Source organism: Mustelus asterias, chromosome 10, assembly GCF_964213995.1.
Source record: "Mustelus asterias chromosome 10, sMusAst1.hap1.1, whole genome shotgun sequence".
NCBI lineage: Eukaryota > Metazoa > Chordata > Chondrichthyes > Carcharhiniformes > Triakidae > Mustelus > Mustelus asterias.
Genome location: NC_135810.1, coordinates 117,929,843 through 117,948,002, shown reverse-complemented (window position 1 = coordinate 117,948,002; position 18,160 = coordinate 117,929,843). Strand labels below are relative to the sequence as shown.

The window sequence follows — 18,160 nt, the reverse complement described above, 5'->3', positions numbered from 1 at the left end:
TTTTATTTAATTTCAGAAACCCAGATTTTTTAATGTCTCCAGTTGTTCTTTTTAAAAGACTGCGTTTTCGAATATTCCCAATTGTATCTTTTTAATGTTCTGTTTTTTATTTTATAATAATCCTAGTTGTTCTTCAAAAGTCACTGCTCTTTTTGTTTAAATAACTTTCATTCTTTTGTGAACTGCACACAGTTTGGAACTGAAGCTTCTGTTCATGTTATGGCAAATTGTTTCCAATGTGTGTTTTGCTTGCCCAAGTTTGTACCTGTCTATCCTCCAGCTTTGATACACTTTAGCTCATCCAAGACTCTATTAATCAAAATAAACCCTCACTGGGTGAGATTTTATGGCTGTAAAAACTCCACGGGGGCGAAAGTCCCATCACCAAGTTACTTTATTTACGCCATACATCTGTACACAGCCAGCTCTCCAGTTGCTCGCTGCTGAATGCAGGCTGGGAGTCTGACACACCTGCTTTAAATAAGGAGCATGAGGCTCCCTGATTTAACCATCAATTAGGACTCATCAGATATCTCTTTTAAGGTACCAACATAATAAACGAACTCAAATTAACTGAGGGACAAATTAAAAGGGGCAGCTCCCCAAAAGGAAGGGGGGAACAGCCCGAACCAAAAACAAAGTCGAAAGGAAACTTAAAACATCAAACCAAAAGGTGATTATCAGGGTCGATAATACACCGCAGCCCCTGCGGTGCCCAGCGGTCGTGGAAGGCGTCAACTGCGCCCGTGGATACCGCATGCTCCCTTTCCAGAGACACCTGGCCGCGAATGTAGCCGCGGTAGAGGGGCAGACAGTCAGGATGGACGGCCCCGTCGATCGCCCGCTGCCTGGACCTATTGATGGCACGTAGGACTCATCAGATAGATCATACTCCAGCAAGCCAACCTCATTAGCCTGGCTGAAGTCATCACAATGCCCTCATTGCACCCAAGAACGGAAAATCCCACCCGAGGTCAACGGACCTTCGCATTGTCCGCCCCTCGCCCGCTCCGATTCCCGTGGCGGGTGGACGGACGGAGTGATAGAATTTCGGCAACTGACTCAGAACCCCGATGTGACTCCTGACATTATAATGTAGGTAGTACTCCTAACCCACATTAACCTGATTTGATTTGATTTGATTTATTATTGTCACATAAGAACATAAGAAATAGGAGCAGGAGTAGGCCATCTAGCCCCTCGAGCCTGCCCCGCCATTCAATAAGATCATGGCTGATCTGACGTGGATCAGTACCACTTACCCGCCTGATCCCCATAACCCTTAATTCCCTTACCGATCAGGAATCCATCCATCCGCGCTTTAAACATATTCAGCGAGGTAGCCTCCACCACCTCAGTGGGCAGAGAATTCCAGAGATTCACCACCCTCTGGGAGAAGAAGTTCCTCCTCAACTCTGTCTTAAACCGACCCCCCTTTATTTTGAGGCTGTGTCCTCTAGTTTTAACTTCCTTACTAAGTGGAAAGAATCTCTCCGCCTCCACCCTATCCAGCCCCCGCATTATCTTATAAGTCTCCATAAGATCCCCCCTCATCCTTCTAAACTCCAACGAGTACAAACCCAATCTCCTCAGCCTCTCCTCATAATCCAAACCCCTCATCTCCGGTATCAACCTGGTGAGCCTTCTCTGCACTCCCTCCAACGCCAATATATCCTTCCTCATATAAGGGGACCAATACTGCACACAGTATTCCAGCTGCGGCCTCACATGTATTAACATACAGTGAAAAGTATTGTTTCTTGCGAGCTATACAGACAAAACATACCGTTCATCGAGAAGGAAAGGAGAGAGTGCAGAATGTAGTGCTACAGTCATAGCTAGGGTGTAGAGAAAGATCAACTTAATGCGAGGTAGGTCCATTCAAAAGTCTGATGGCAGCAGGGAAGAAGCTGTTCTTGAGTCGGTTGGTATGTGACCTCAGACTTTTATATCTTTTTCCCGATGGAAGAAGGTGGAAGAGAGTATGTCCGGGGTGCGTGAGATCCTTGATTCTGCTGGCTGCTTTTCCAAGGCAGCGGGAAGTGTAGACAGAGTCAATGGATGGGAGGCTGGTTTGCGTGATGGACTGGGCTACATTCACAACCTTTTGTAGTTTCTTGCGGTTTTGGGCAGAGCAGGAGCCATACCAAGCTGCGATACAACAGACAAAATGCTTTCTGTGGTGCATCTGTAAAGGTTGGTGAGAGTCGTAGCTGACATGTCAATTTTCCTTAGTCTTCTGAGAAAGTGGAGGCATTGGTGGGGCTTTCGTAACTATAGTGTCGGCATGCGGGACCAGCACAGGTTGCTGGTGATCTGGACACCTAAAAATTTGAAGCTCTCGACCCTTTCTACTTCGTCCCCATTGATGTAGACAGGGGCATGTTCTCCTTTACGCTTCCTGAAGTCGATGACCATCTCCTTCGTTTTGTTGACATTGAGGGAGAGATTATTGTTGCCGCACCAGTTCACCAGATTCTCCATCTCATTCCTGTACTCTGTCTCGTCATTGTTTGAGATCCGACCCACTACGGTGGTGTCGTCAGCAAACTTGAAAGTCGAATTGGAGGGGAATTTGGCCACACAGTCATAGGTGTATAAGGAGTATAGTAGGGGGCTGAGAACACAGCCTTGTGGGGCACTGGTGTTGAGAATGATCGTGGAGGAGGTATTGTTGCCTATCCTTATGATTGTGGTCTGTCAGTTGGGAAGTTCAGGATCCAGTCGCAGAGGGAGGTGCCAAGGCTCATGCCACGGAGTTTTGAGATGAGTTTTGTGGGAATAATGGTGTTGAAGGCTGAGCTGTAGTCAATAAATAAGAGTCTGACATAGGTGTCTAGGTGTTCCAGGATTGAGTGCAGGGCCAGGGAGATGGCGTCTGCTGTGGACCTGTTGCGGCAGTAGGCAAACTATAGTGGATCCAGGTGGTCCAAGAGGCTGGAATTGATTTGTGCCATAACTAGTCTTTCAAAGCACTTCATAATGATGGATGTCAGAGCCACCGGCTGATAGTCATTAAGGCACGTTGCTTGGTTTTTCTTAGATACCGGGATGATGGTCGTCTTCTTAAAGCAGATAGGGACCTCAGATTGTTGTAAAGAGAGATTGAAGATGTCTGTGAATACCCCCGCCAGCTGATCCACGCAGGATCTGAGTGCATGCCCGGGTATCCCATCCGGGCCTGTCGCTTTCTGTGGGTTGACCTTTGAGAAAGCTGCTCTGATATCTGCAATGGTGACCCCAGATACAGGTTCATCTGAGGGTTCCAGGGTGGAGGAGATGCTCTCACTGACCTCTTGCTCAAAACGGGCATAGAATGCATTGAGCTCATCAAGGAGGGGTGCGTTGGAGCTGGCGATTTTACACGCCTTCATCTTGTAGCCTGTTATGTCTTCCAGACCCTGCCATAGTCAGCAGGGGTTGGTGTGGCTAGCCTGGGACTCTAGCTTGGTCCGGTACTGTCTTTTGGCATCTTTGATGGATCTCCTTAGATCATATCTGGTTTTCTTGTATAGGTCAGGGTCGCCTGACCTGAACGCCTCAGACCTGGACTTTACCAAGCAGTGGATGTTCCTGTTCATCCATGGTTTCCGGTTGGGGAACACACGGATTTGCTTCTTTGACACACAGTCTTCTACAAACTTACTAATGAAGTCAGTTGGTAGCATACTCGTTCAGGCTGGTCACAGAGTTTTTAAATATTGACCAGTTCACTGACTCCAGGCAGCCCCGTATATCATTCAATTCCTCAGACCAACATTGCACCACTCTCTTTGATGGATCCTCCCGCTTCAGTTTTCGCTTGTGAGCCGGGAACAGGAGCACAGCTTTATGGTCTGATTTGCCAAAGTGTGGGTGGGCGATGGAGTGGGAGACATGTTTGATATTTGTGGAGCAGTGGTCTAGGATGTTTGGGCCTCTGGTGGAGCAGGAGTCGTGTTGGTGGTAACTTGGTAGTACGCTCTTGAGCTTGGCCTCATTGAAGTCCCCGGCCACAATGAACAAGGCCTCGGGATGTTTCGTCTCAAGGCTATTCATAGTTGTATATATTTTGTCCAGCGCGATCTTCATGTCCGCATGGGGTGGGATGTAAACTGCAGTCAGGATAACGGAGGTGAACTCCCGCGGAAGGTAGTAGGAGCGGCATTTTAGCTTCAGGTATTCTAGGTCTGGGGAGCAGAAAGTTGCCAGTGTTGCTACATCTAGGCACCATGCGGTGTTGATTAGGAAACCAGACCCCACCTCCCCTAGCCTTGCCTGAGGCCGCTGCACGGTGCATTCGATGGAATGAGAAGCCCTCTGGTTGTAGGGCACTGTCCGGTGAAGCAGGAGTGAGCCACGTCTCCGTGAAACAGAGCACACAGCAGTCCCTCCGTTCTCGTTGGAAAGTGAGTCTGGCTCTAAATTCGTTTGGCTTGTTTTCCAGAGACTGGACATTTGCAAGGAGTAATCTGGGGAGAGGGGCCTTGGGACCACGGTGTTTCACTCTCGCCTGCAGGCCTGCATGTTTTCCACACTTCCTGAAGTGACTGCTTCTTTTCGAGCCTGGGAGATGGTGAAGGAGTGGTTTGCGGTGTTAAGGGTTTGGTTGTGTCCAATGAGGTTCTTCGGTCTGGTCGGTGTGTGGATGGAGGATTTGTTGCCTCGCTTGCGGTTCCTGCGCCGGTAGATGGGTCTGCGGGGTTGGGTGTTCCGGGTCGCTATCAGGCTGCGGTTTGGCTTCGCCGGTCAATGGATATCCAGACCCCACGCTCCGGCATGGACGGGTCAAAGGCCGGTCGGTGGATGACAACCCTGGGGTCACGGCCGCGGATGAGCCGGTGGTCGGGTCCGAATGTTGGGGTCCTCAGGGTCACTGCCAGGTCAGGGGTCTTCCTTCAGGGGTCGGAGGATCTCTAGAGCTACGAGTAAATTTAAAAGAGCAGTGTTAGTGATTGTTAGGCAGTGGGAGTTAATTTGTCGGAGTGCGGGGTGACTGCAGGAGGGGGGAGTGGAGGGAGTGCTTGGAGCCTGCAGGAGGTTGCAGCTCTCCGGGTCAGAGGGGCGAGGGGGCAGTGGGGGAGAGGGCTCCAGCCTCAGGGATGCAGGTCTGTCATTGGAGACCAGTGGGGTGAAGGTCCCGGCACCTGAGACCTGTGCCTTATAGATGGTGGACAGGCTTTGGGGAGTCAGGAGGTGAGTTACTCACCGCAGGATTCCCACCCTCTGACTTCCTCTTGTCGCCACAGTATTTATATGGCGAGTGTAGTTCAGTTTCTGGTCAATGGTAACCCTCAGGATGTTGATGTGGTGAATTTCATTGAGGTGTGTAAAGTTATGAGGGGTGCAGACAGAGTGGATAGGAAGGGTCTATCCTTCTTGACACAAGAGTCAATAATCAAGGGTGTAGATTAAAGTAATTGCCAGATATTGTTCAGGGGAGTTGAGGGGAATTCTTTTCATCCAGAAGATGGTGAGGATCTGGGATTCACTGCCTGAAAGGATGGTAGAGGCATATTCAAGAGACACAGGAAAATGCATTTGAAGTGCCCTAACCTTTGATGAAGATTACATCTTTTTCAACCTGCATCAACAGAATGGGCTGAATGGACTCCTTCTGTGCCACATATTTCTATGATTTTATGAGCTATGGCTGATGACTGCTTTGATGCTAACTGGGTGACATTGGGCAAATTCATCCCCATTATTTCCCCAAACAAGCAGCACAAAAAATAGACTTTAGTCTGTCCGTCTTAATGGCACGTAACTCCAATCCTCAGAGGTGATGGGGGTAGCTCCAAAGGCAAAAGGAGGTCTTGTGTTGTGCTCAGTGGTTCAATCATTCGATGTTTGATTGTATGAGTCTGTTTACTATTCATGCTCACTGTGCTGGATTAGTTAAACCTGGCTGTGGACTAAGGGAAGTAGTCAACAAAGGTTAAGAAAGAGCTGTAAGGTAGAACTAAAGTCATTTTAAATCACTGTAAACAAACGGCAGAAACCTCTGAGCTTGCCCGTTGCTGGGATTCTCCAGTGCCACTGCAGTGAATGGAGTTTTGGTTCAGTGCCAAATTTTCCATTCACACTGGCAACAAGGGTGGGGCAAAGAAGGATCCTTGGTATAGAAGGAGAACAGCGAATGTTTACCAGGCTGATTCCTGGGATGGCAGGTCTGTCATATGAGGAGAGTCGGTTAGGATTATATTCACTGGAGTTTAGAAGAGTGAGAGGGGATCTCATAGAAACTTATTAAATTCTAACAGGGCTAGACAGGGTAGATTCAGAAAGAATGTTCCCGATGGTGGGGGGAGTCCAGAAGTAGGGGTCATAGTTTGAGAGTGAGGGGTAAACCTTTTAGAACTGAGGTGAGGAGAAATTTCTTCACCCAGAGGGTGGTGAATGTTTGGAATTCACTACCACAGAAAGTAGTTGAGGCCAAAACATTGTCTGATTTCAAGAAGGAATTAAATATAGATCTTGGGGCTTAGGGATCAAGGGATATGGGAGGAAGGGGGGATCAGGATATTGAATTCGATGATCAGCCATGATCAAAATGAATGGCGGAGCAGGCTCGAAGGGCCGAATGGTCTCCTCCTGCTTCTAGTTTCTATGTTTCTATATTAGACAATCCCGCCCAAAGTGTCTGCAGACATATGAACTGGTGGGTCATCTCTGCATAGATCTGAGTTATGGAAATATACAACTGTATGATCACGTGAAAACCTTGCAAATATAAAACTAAAATCTCCACTGTCTCATAATGGTCTCTGGCTGGTATCTCACACTGAATCTATTCTTTTTTTCCCCCTTTGCAGGCTTCCTAAGCACAGGTGACCAAGCTGCCAAGGGGAATTACGGATTGCTTGACCAAATCCAAGCATTAAGGTGGATTAGCGAAAATATCGGAGCTTTTGGAGGAGATTCCATGCGGATTACAGTCTTTGGTTCGGGTGCCGGAGCTTCCTGCGTCAGCTTGCTAACTCTCTCCCACTATTCGGAAGGTAAGAATGTGAAAGATGATAGGAGGAAAACAAAGTGGTCACAGCTTCCTGAGGATTTATCACAGGCATTTAATGGCCAGTATGATTTACTTCAGACAATGGTTCAAGGAACTCCTGTCCTGGTGTTTGGCTCCTGAGATCAGTGTCAGACAAACTCCTGACGCGCCACCTCCAACTGAGGAAAATTTGCCCCAAATGGCAAGGTCTTCATTCCATGGGGTGCAACGTCGAATTGGATGGAGCAACCCCCTTGAATGAAAATCTGGGGCAGCCGCATGGGCTGCCAAGTGCTGAGGCAGGCTGGTTAAAAGGCCTACCTTGGTTCTCTGGAAGTTCACGACAGCACGGTGGCACAGTGGTTAGCACGGCTGCCTCACAGCGCCAGGGACCCGGGTTCAATTCCAGCCTCAGGTCACTGTGTGTATGGAGTTTGCATGTTCTCCCCGTGTCTGCGTGGGTTCCCGCCGGGTGCTCCGGTTTCCTCCCACACGCCAAAGATGTGCGGGTCAGGTTGATTGGCCAGGCTAAATTGCCCCTTAATGTCAGGGAGATTAACAAAGTAAATATGTGGGGATATGAGGATACAACCTGGGTGGGATTATTGTCAGTGCAGACTTGATGGGCTGAATGGCCTCCTTCTGCACTGTAGGCATTCAATGATTCTAACTATTAACTAGCGCCCATCCGATAATGCTGTAATTAGCATTACAGACACTGATAGCATACTTAAGGCTGCAATGATGATTGAAATAGCCCCAAACAAGTTAAACTCCATGTGGTTCAATAATCCTCTATCCCATTCCAACCCACAAGTCATCCAAGGGTCCAATAAAGCTTCCAAAGCCCAAGATAAAAAGATGAAATACTTCTTTGAAAACCGGACGCTCTCGCTCCTGGGGAAAAGCGTGCCTGTTTCAGATCTTTCCAAACTGCAGATTTGGATCGATTTAAAAACAAAACAACATTGTTTCTTTATATAGCACCTATGATACAATGAAATAGCCCAAAGCATTCTACAGGAGTGCTCAAGCCTGCTCAGAAGGTATTAAGGCAGGTAACCTGAAGCTTGCTTCATGAGGTGGCATGGTAGCACAGTGGTTAGCGCTGCTGCCTCACAATGCCAGGGACCCAGGTTCAACTCTGGCCTTGGGTTACTTTGCGGAGTTTGCACGTTTTCCCCATGTCTGCGTAGGTTTTCTCCGGGAGCTGCGGTTTCCTCCCACACTCCAAAGATGCGCGGGTTTAGGTGGATTGGCCATGCTAAATTGACCAGGGGAATTAGCAGGGTAAATGCATGGGGTTACGGGAAGAGGACCTGCATGGGATTGCAGTAGGTCCAGACTCAATAGGCCAAATGGCCTCCTTCTGTACTGTAGGGATTCTATGAGGCAGATTTTTAGTTGCGTATCAAAGAAAGACAAGACAGGTAAGTTTATTTATTAGTGTCACAAGTAGGCTTACATTAACACTGCAATGAAGTTTCTGTGAAAATCCCTGAGTCGCCACACTCCGGCACCTGTTCAGGTTACACTGAGGGAGAATTTAGCATGGCCAATGCACCTAACCAGCACGTCTTTCGGACTGTGGGAGGAAACCAGAGCACCCGGAGGAAACCCACGCAGACACGGGGAGAACGCGCAGACTCCACACAGACAGTGATCCAAGCCGGGAATCGAACCTGGGTCCCTGGCGCTGCGAGGCAGCAGTGCTAACCACTGTGTCATCATGTTAAAGAGACAGAGCGCATGGGGCTTTCGCAACTCCAGGCAATGGTGCGGTGGTTAAAATTGGGGATACTCAAGGGGCCAAGACTGGCAGAATGCAGGGGCCCAAAGGTTTGTCGAGCTGGAAGAGATAAGGAGGGGGAGGAGAGGTTGGGGGAGGGAGGGTGAGGTCAAGAAGAGATTTGAAAACCTGGTGAGAATTTGAAATTCGGAGGTGCTGCTTGATTGGAAGGCATTGTCGATCAGTGAGCACGGGGGGGGGCGGGGGGGTGGGGGGGGGGGGGGAGGTTAGACTTGGTGCGCAATAAGGCTCGGGCAGCGGAGTTCTGAGCGTCCTTTATGTTTATGCTGGGCAGAATATTGGAGGCCAGCCAGCCAGCAGTGTGTTCGAGGAGTTAACAAAGGCAAGAATGAGGAAAGTAGTCAGGTATGCTCCAATGCGGGTTAACATAAATTGGAATGCAGCTACTGGCTTGCAAAGCTGAGGCTGCCAGTCTTGTGGGGACAGTGCATTGAATCAAAGGAAACAATCGACAGCCAATCCTGAGGATTAATCTTCAATCATTCACTCCCTCACATATTTATCCAATTCTCCTTGAGTATAACTCCCAATGTAATATACTTCAGCGCATGTGAACATCCCGGTGGGGAGTGTTTGTCGGATTTTACTTTATTTCACTCTGTCCTTTAGGAGATATTCTGTGTGAGAGATCATTTGTGAATATCGGAATTCACCGTGGGACCTTTGAAAGACCCAAGCAGAGACCCCTGTTCTGAATTCTAAAGATTACTAGACAGAATTTTCCAATTGCTTATGCCCGTGCCAAAACATTGTGTTATTTGAAAAAGAAATTAGATATAGCTCCTGGGGCTAAAGGGATCAAGGGATACGGGGGGGAAGGGGGGATCAGGATATTGAATTCGATGATCAGCCGTGATCAAAATGAATGGCGGAGCAGGCTCGAAGGGCCGAATGGCCTACTCCTGCTTCTAGTTTCTATGCCCTCTGTTTGGATGATTTTTAAATAAGTTAATGAGTGAAATCTATTTCACGGAGTGTGGCCAATATTGGCAAGGTCAGCATTTCTTGGCCATCCCTAATTGCCCTTGAGAAGGTAGTGGTGAGTTGCTTTCTTGAACCGCTGCAGTCCACGTGGTGTAGGTACACCCACAGCACTTTTAATGAGGAAGTTCCAGGATTTTAACCCAGTGACAGCGAAGGAACGGCAAACCAGCCTCCCATCCATTGACACTGTCTACACTTCCCGCTGCCTCGGCGAAGCAGCCAGCATAATCAAGGACCGCACGCACCCCAGACATTCTCGCTTCTTCCGTCGGAAAAAGATACAAAAGTCACGTATCAACCGACTTAAGAGCAGCTTAAGAACAGCTTCTTCCCTGCTGTCATCAGACTTTTGAATGGACCTACCTTGCACTAAGTTGATCTTTCTCTACACCCTAGCTATGACTATAACACTACATTCTGCAATCTCTCCTCTCCTTCTCTATGAACGGTATGCTTTGTCTATATAGCGCGCAAGAAACAATACTTTTCACTGTATGTTAATACATGTGACATGGAGCAAACCAGAATGATAGGGAGTGGGATAGCTTGAACTTGGTTTCAGACAAAGCTCGGCACAACATCGAGGGCTGAAGGACCTGTACTGTACTGTTCTATGTTCTATGTTCATTCTAGCGATCAAATGTGGGTATATATCTTGCCTCTGAGGCAGGTAGTTCATGAGTTCAAGTACAGCCTGCTGTCCTTGTGGGGGGGAGGGTGTAAAGATTTTACGGCCCCCAGGAAGGGCAGATGGGGCATCGGTTAAACATATATGAAATATAGCACCTGTGACAGTGCAGCACTCTCCCAGTATTGCATTGGAGCATCAACCTGGATTCCTATTGAAATCTTTAGAATGGTACTTATCATAGAATCATAGAATTCCTACAGTGCAAGAGGAGACCATTCGGCCCATCAAGCCTGCACCAACAACAATCCCACCCAGACCCCATCCCTGAACCCCACTTATTTAGCCCTGTCAGTTCCCCTGACACCAAGGGGCCAATCCACCCAACCCGCACATCTTTGCACTGTGGGAGGAAACTGGAGCATCCGGAGGAAATCCACGCAGACAGAGAGAGAACGTGCAGATTCCGCACAGACAGTGACTCAAGCCAGGAATTGAACCCGAGTCCCTGGCGCTGTCAGGCAGCAGTGCTAACCACTGTGCCAGCTGCCCAATGACCCATCTAACTCAGAGACAAGTTGGCGAGCCACTTTTGTTATCTAGCAATTGCAAGCATCCAACTGGTGCACAGAAAGATCCCACAAATAACAATTGAGACAGATCACTGAATAATCTGTCCTTTAATATTGGTGTTTAGCCCTCAATCAACATTTGCTACCTCACAGCGTCAGGGACCCAGGTTCAATTCCGGGCTTGGGTCACTGTCTGTGTGGAGTTTACACGTTCTCCCCATGTCTCCGGTTTCTCCCATAGTCCAAAGATTTGCGAGTTAGGTTGATTGGCCATGCTAAATTGACCCTTGTATCAGGGGGATTAGCTGGGTAGATGAGGGTTATGGGGATAGGGCCTGGGTGGGATTGTGGTCGGTACAGATTTGATGGGCCGAATAGCCTCCTCCTGTACCATTGGGATTCTGTGATTCTATGATTTAAGAAAACAACAGATTTTCAGTCGTCTGTCTCATTTGTGTTTGTGGGATCTTGCTGTGCATCAGTTAGGTGCTGCATTTTCTAGCTGTTGGAAGTGACTACCCTTCAGGGGTACTTCATTTGCTGTAAGGTGCTTTAGGGACCTGACTTTGGAAGCAAAAACAAGGCGGCAGATTACTACCTGAATGGTTGTAAATTGGGAGAGGGGAGTGTGCAGCGGGACCTGGGTGTCCTTGTGCACCAGTCACTGAAGGTAAACAATGCAGGTGCAGCAGGCGGTAAAAAAGGCAAATGGTATGTTGGCCTTCATTGCGAGAGGTTTCGAGTACAGGAGCAGGGATGTGTTGTTGCAATTATACAGGGCCTTGGTGAGGCCACACCGAGAGTATTGTGTGCAGTTTTGGTCTCCTTTTCTGAGGAAGGGTCGGGGATGGCGGGACTGATGTAGGAGGAGAGATTGACTGGGTTAGGATTGTTTTCGCTGGAGTTCAGATGAATGAGGGGGGTCCTCATAGAGACTTATAAAATTCCAACAGAACTAGACAGGGTAGATGCAGGGAGGATATTCCCGATGGTGGGGGAGTCAAGAACCAGAGGTCACAATCTGAGGATTCGGGGTAGACCATTTAGGATGGAGATGAGGAGACATTTCTTCACCCAAAGAATGGTGAACCTGTGGAATTCCTTACCACAGGAAGTAGTTGATGCCAAAACATTGAATGTATTCAAGAGGCGGCTGGATATAGCACTTGGGGTGAATGGGATCAAAGGTTATGGGGGGAAAGCAGGATTAGGCTATTGAGTTGGACGATCAGCCATGATCGTAATGAATGGCGGAGCAGGCTCGAAGGGCCGAATGGCCTCCTCCTGCTCCTATCTTCTATGTTTCCATGCTTCTGACATGAATGTCCTGAGGTTTGACATCCCACTTTGAAAAAGTGGACCCTCAGAGCAGTGTGGCTACTCCCTCACTGTTCAGCCCACGTGTCCCGGCTGAGATTTGGGCCTACACCCTTCCGGCTCAGAGCAAAGCCTGCCCCGCGTCAAACCCAAGCCGACACTTTAAGACAGCGGGGTAAGTTAGGGTGAATAATTGCATGTGCAGCGCGGGCCATTTCTGTGCGAGCAGCTGAGTGCTGCCTGCGGTTGATGAGATTGCATGGCGCTCCCAATTAGGTTGATGGATGTCAAGAGTGGATTTTTGATCCCATCGTCAGCGCAGTCAGCAAATCCAATGCAGGGAAGGGATAAGACAAATATCCACTGCTGCAGCTGGGAGGGTTGGGGGGTCGGGGGGGGGGGGGGGGGGGGTGGATATAGCACGGGAAGAAGTGTGATCTCAATTGTCGAACTCAGCAAACTCCACTCGTCAATTGATTGCGAATCTTTCATGGAATGAGACGATAGATGTCAAAGAGGAGGCTTGCCAAGTTTAACAGTCATCTTATTTTTAATGATTTGTAATTTCCAGCAACATATTTCTGTGCTTTGAGTTGACAGAATTTCAGTGCTGAGTAATGTGGTATTTTCCACCTTATTCCTCCTGCCAGTAACTGCACCTGATGCTGCCAACTTATTTCTTTTGCCAGAGATTTGATAACCCGCCATGTCCATCACCCCAGAACAACACCTTGTGCCTCCTACACCAATCATCTTGCCAACTCCGCTGCTAATTTGTAACTGGTTCTAAGGGTTTACAAGGATTCGGAGTCACGGCAGGTGGATGCGGTTAGGATACGGGTCAGCCGTAACCGCATTGGATGGCGGAGCGGGCCCTCAGGGCTAACTCCTGTTCCAGTGTTATAGAAACATAGAAGCAGGACTAGGCCATTTGGCACTTCAAGCCTGCTCCGCCATTGATTATACAAAGAACAACAAAGAACAAAGAACAGTACAGCACAGGAACCGGCCCTTCGGCCCTCCAAGCCTGTGCCGATCATGATGCCTGCCTAAACTCAAACCGTACGCACTTACAGAGTCCGTATCCTCATATTCCCATCCTATTCATGTATTCGTCTAGTTGTCCCTTAAATGCCGCTATTGTATCTGCTCCCTCCACCTCCCCGGGCAGCGCATTCCAGACATTCACCACCCTCTGTGTAAAAAACTTGCCTCGCACATCTCAAAGAACAAAGAAGATTACAGCACAGGAACAGGCCCTTCGGCCCTCCAAGCCTGCACCGACCATGGTGCCCGACTTAACTAAAACCCCCTACCCTTCCGGGGACCATATCCCTCTATTCCCATCCTATGCATGTACTTGTCAAGACGCCCCTTAAAAGTCACGACCGTGTCCGCTTCCACTACCTCCCCCGGCAGTGAGTTCCAAGCACCCACTACTCTCTATGTAAAAAATCTGCTTCGAACATCTCCTTTGAACCTTGCCCCTCGCACCTTAAACCTATGCCCCCTCATAATTGACTCTTCCATCCTGGGAAAAAGCTTCTGACTATCCACTCTGTCCATGCCTCTCATAATCTTGTAGACTTCAACCAGATTTCCCCTCAACCTCCGTCGCTCCAGTGAGAACAAACCATGTTTCTCCAACCTCTCCTCATAGCTAATGCCCTCCATACCAGGCAACATCCTGGTAAATCTTTTCTGTACCCTCTCCAAAGCCTCCACATCCTTCTGGTAGTGTGGCGACCAGAATTGAACACTATATTCTAAGTGCAGCCTAACTAAGGTTCGATAAAGCAACAACATGACTTGCCAATTTTTAAACTCAATACCCCAGCCGATGCCTTCTTGACTACCTTTTCCACCTGCATTGCACTCTCAGTGACCTGTGTACCTGTACACCCAGATCCCTTTGCCTATCAATACCTTTAAGAGTTCTGCCATTTACTGTATATTTCCTATACTGTATTAGACCTTCCAAAATGCATTACTTCACATTTGTCCGGATTAAACTCCATCTGCCATCTCTCCGCCCAAGTCTCCAACTGATCTATGTCCTGCTATATCCTCTGATGGTCCTCATCGCTATCTGCAAATCCACCAACCTTTGTGTCGTCCACAAACTTACTAATCAATCCAGTTACATTTTCCTCCAAGTCAATTATATATATTACAAACAGCAAAGGTCCCAGCACTGATCCCTGAGGAACACCACTTGTCACAGCTCTCCATTCAGAAACACACCCTTCCACTGCTACCCTCTGTCTTCTTTGACCGAGCCAGTTTTGTATCCACCTTGCCAGCTCACCTCTGATCCCCTGCGACTTCACCTTCTGCACCAGTCTGCCATGAGGGACCTTGTCAAAGGCCTTACTGAAGTCCATGTAGACAACATCCACTGCCCTACCCTCATCAATCATCTTCGTCACTTCCTCAAAAAACTCGATCAAGTTCGTGAGACACGACCTCCCCTTCACAAAACCATGTTGCCTCTCACTAATATGTCCACTTATTTCCAAGTGGGAATAAATCCTGTCTCGAAGAATCCTCTCCAGTAATTTCCCTACCACTGATGTAAGGCTCGCCGGCCTGTAATTACCTGGATTATTCTTGCGACCCTTCTTAAACAAAGGAACAACATTGGCTATTCTCCAATCCTCTGGGACCTCCCCTATAGTAAGAAGTTTAACAACACCAGGTTAAAGTCCAACAGGCTTATTTGGTAGCAAAAGCCACAAGCTTTCAGAGCGCTGCTCCTTCGTCAGGTGAGTGGGAATTCTGTTCACAAACAGGGCATATAAAAACACAAACTCAATTTACAGAATAATGGTTGGAATGCGAATACTTACAGCTAATCAAGTCTTAAAGGTACAAACAATGTGAGTGGAGAGAGCACCAAGACAGGTCAAAGAGATGTGTATTGTCTCCAGACAGGACAGCCAGTGAAATTCTGCAAGTTCAGGCAAGCTGTGGAGATTACAGATAGTATGACATGAACCCAATATCCCGGTTGAGGCCATCCTCATGTGTGCGGAACTTGGCTATCAGTTTCTGCTCAGCAACTCTGCGTCGTCGTGTGTTGTGAAGGCCGCCTTGGAGAACGCTTACCCGAATATCAGAGGCCGAATGCCCGTGACCACTGAAGTTCTCCCCAACAGGAAGAGAACACTCTTGCCTGGTGATTGTCGAGCGGTGTTCATTCATCCGTTGACGCAGTGTCTGCATGGTTTCCCCAATGTACCATGCCTCGGGACATCCTTTCCTGCAGCGTATCAGGTAGACAACGTTGGCCGAGTTGCAAGAGTATGTACCGTGTATCTGGTGGATGGTGTTCTCACATGAGATGATGGCATCTGTGTCGATGATCCGGCACGTCTTGCAGAGGTTGCTGTGGCAGGGTTGTGTGGTGTCGTGGTCACTGTTCTCCTGATGGCTGGGTAGTTTGCTGCAGACAATGGTCTGTTTGAGGTTGTGCGGTTGTTTGAAGGCAAGAAGTGGGGGTGTGAGGGTGGCCTTGGCGAGATGTTCGTCTTCATCAATGACATGTTGAAGGCTCCGGAGGAGATGCCGTAGCTTCTCCGCTCCGGGGAAGTACTGGACGACGAAGGGTACTCTGTCCACTGTGTCCTGTGTTTGTCTTCTGAGGAGTTTGGTGCGGTATTTCGCAATGGTGCGTCGGAACAGTCAATCGATGAGTCGAGCGCCATATCCTGTTCTTATGAGGGCATCTTTCAGCATCTGGAGGTGTCTGTTGCGATCCTCCTCATCCGAGCAGATCCTGTGTATACGGAGGGCTTGTCCGTAGGGGATGGCTTCTTTAACGTGTTTAGGGTGGAAGCTGGAGAAGTGGAGCATCGTGAGGTTATCCGTGAGCTTGCGGTATAGTGAGGTGCTGAGGTGACCGTCCTTAATGGAGATGCGTGTGTCCAAGAATGCAACCGATTCCGGAGAGTAGTCCATGGTGAGTCTGATGGTGGGATGGAACTTGTTGATGTCATCATATAGTTGTTTCAGTGATTGCTCACCATGATTCCAAAGGAAGAAAATGTCATCGATGTATCTAGTGTATAGCATCGATTGAAGGTCCTGTGCGGTGAAGAAGTCTTGTTCGAACCTGTGCATGAAGATGTTGGCATATTGAGGTGCGAATTTGGTCCCCATGGCTGTTCCGTGTGTCTGGATGAAGAATTGTTTGTTGAAGGTGAAGACATTGTGGTCCAGGATGAAGCGGATGAGTTGTAAAATTGCATCTGGAAACTGGCAGTTGTCGGCGCTGAGCACTGAGGCCGTTGCAGCAATGCCATCATCGTGGGGGATGCTGGTGTAGAGTGCCGAGACATCCATTGTGACAAGGAGCGCTCCTTGTTCAACTGCTCAATGGGTGCTGAGTTTCTGTAGGAAGTCCGTACCTTTAAGACTTGATTAGCTGTAAGTATTCACATTCCAACCATTATTCTGTAAATTGAGTTTGTGTCTTTATATGCCCTGTTTGTGAACAGAATTCCCACTCACCTGACGAAGGAGCAGCGCTCCGAAAGCTTGTGGCTTTTGCGATCAAATAAACCTGTTGGACTTTAATCTGGTGTTGTTAAACATCTTACCGTGTTTACCCCAGTCCAACACCGGCATCTCCACATCATGACCTCCCCTATAGCCAGTGAGGATATCAAGATTTCTCTCAAGGCCCCAGCAATTTCCTCCCTTGCCTCTCTCAGTATTCTGGGGTATATGCCATCAGGCCCTGGGGACTTGTCTACCTTGTTTCTCAAGAACCCCAATACCACCTCCTTTTTGATCTCAACATGACTCAAACTGTCTGCACATCCTTTCCCAGACTCATCATCCACTAAGTCCTTCTCTTTGGTGAATACTGACGCAAAGTACTCATTTAATACCTTGCCCATTTCCTCTGGCTCCAGCATAGATTCCCTCCCCTGTCCTCGAGTGGGCCAACCCTCTCCCTGGCTGCCCTCTTGCTCTTTATATATGTATAAAAAGCCTTGGGCTCCTCTAAACTTTTCCCCACACACCTTAAACCTATGTCCCCTCATACTTGACTTTTCTACCCTAGGAAAGAGCATCTGACTGTCCACGCCACTCATTATCTTGTAAACCTCTATTGGGTCAGCCCTCAATTTCCGTCATTCCAGTGAGAACAAACCGAGTTTATCCAAACTCTCCTCATAGCTAATACCCTCCAGACCAGGCAACATCCTAGTAAATGTCTTCTGCACCCTCTCCAAAACATCCACATCCTTCTGGTAGTGTGGCGACCAGAATTGAACACTATATTCTAAATCAGGCCGAACTAAAGTTCTGTACAGCTGCAGCATGACATGCGAATTTTTATACTCAATGCCCCGATCGATGAAGGCAAGCATGCTGTATGCCTTCTTGACTGCCTTATCCATCTGTGTTGCCACTTTCAGTGATCGGTGGACATGTACGTCCAGATCTCTCTGCCTGTCAATATTCCTAAGGGTTCTACCATTTACTGTATAATTCCTACATGCATTGGACCTTCCGCAATGCATTATCTCACACTTGTCCGGATTAAACTCCATCTGCCATTTCTCTGCCTGATCATCAAATTCAATCTCCTGCCTCCCTCCCATATTCCCTGATCCCTTTAGCCCCAAGACCGATATCTAATTCCTTCTTGAAATCACAATTTCCTCAACTTCTTTCCGTGGTCGTGAGTTCCACACAATCACCACCCTCTGGGTGAAGAAATGTCTCCTCACCTCAGTTCTAAAAGGTTTACCCTTTATCCTCCTGTTACGTACCGTTTTATCCCATATCCTCTCGCTTTATTCAGTCTCAGTGCTGCTGGGCATTGCTGGCAAGTCCAGCAATTATTGCCCCTCCGAGAC

General features: G+C 48.2%; 1 protein-coding gene across 2 annotated transcripts in view; it reads left to right on the top strand.

The window, feature by feature from the left end:
* The window catches only part of nlgn4xa (neuroligin 4 X-linked a), a 290,095-nt gene that overhangs the window by 223,654 nt on the left and 48,281 nt on the right, over nt 1-18,160 (top strand). Inside the window, exons 2-3 of one of the 2 annotated variants that reach the window (XM_078222565.1) lie at nt 6,795-6,980; nt 10,464-10,469. In XM_078222565.1, coding sequence (XP_078078691.1) covers nt 6,795-6,980; nt 10,464-10,469 — 192 coding nt within the window. The remainder of the gene's footprint in view (nt 1-6,794; nt 6,981-10,463; nt 10,470-18,160) is intronic. The other variant, XM_078222563.1, reaches the window with a different exon arrangement.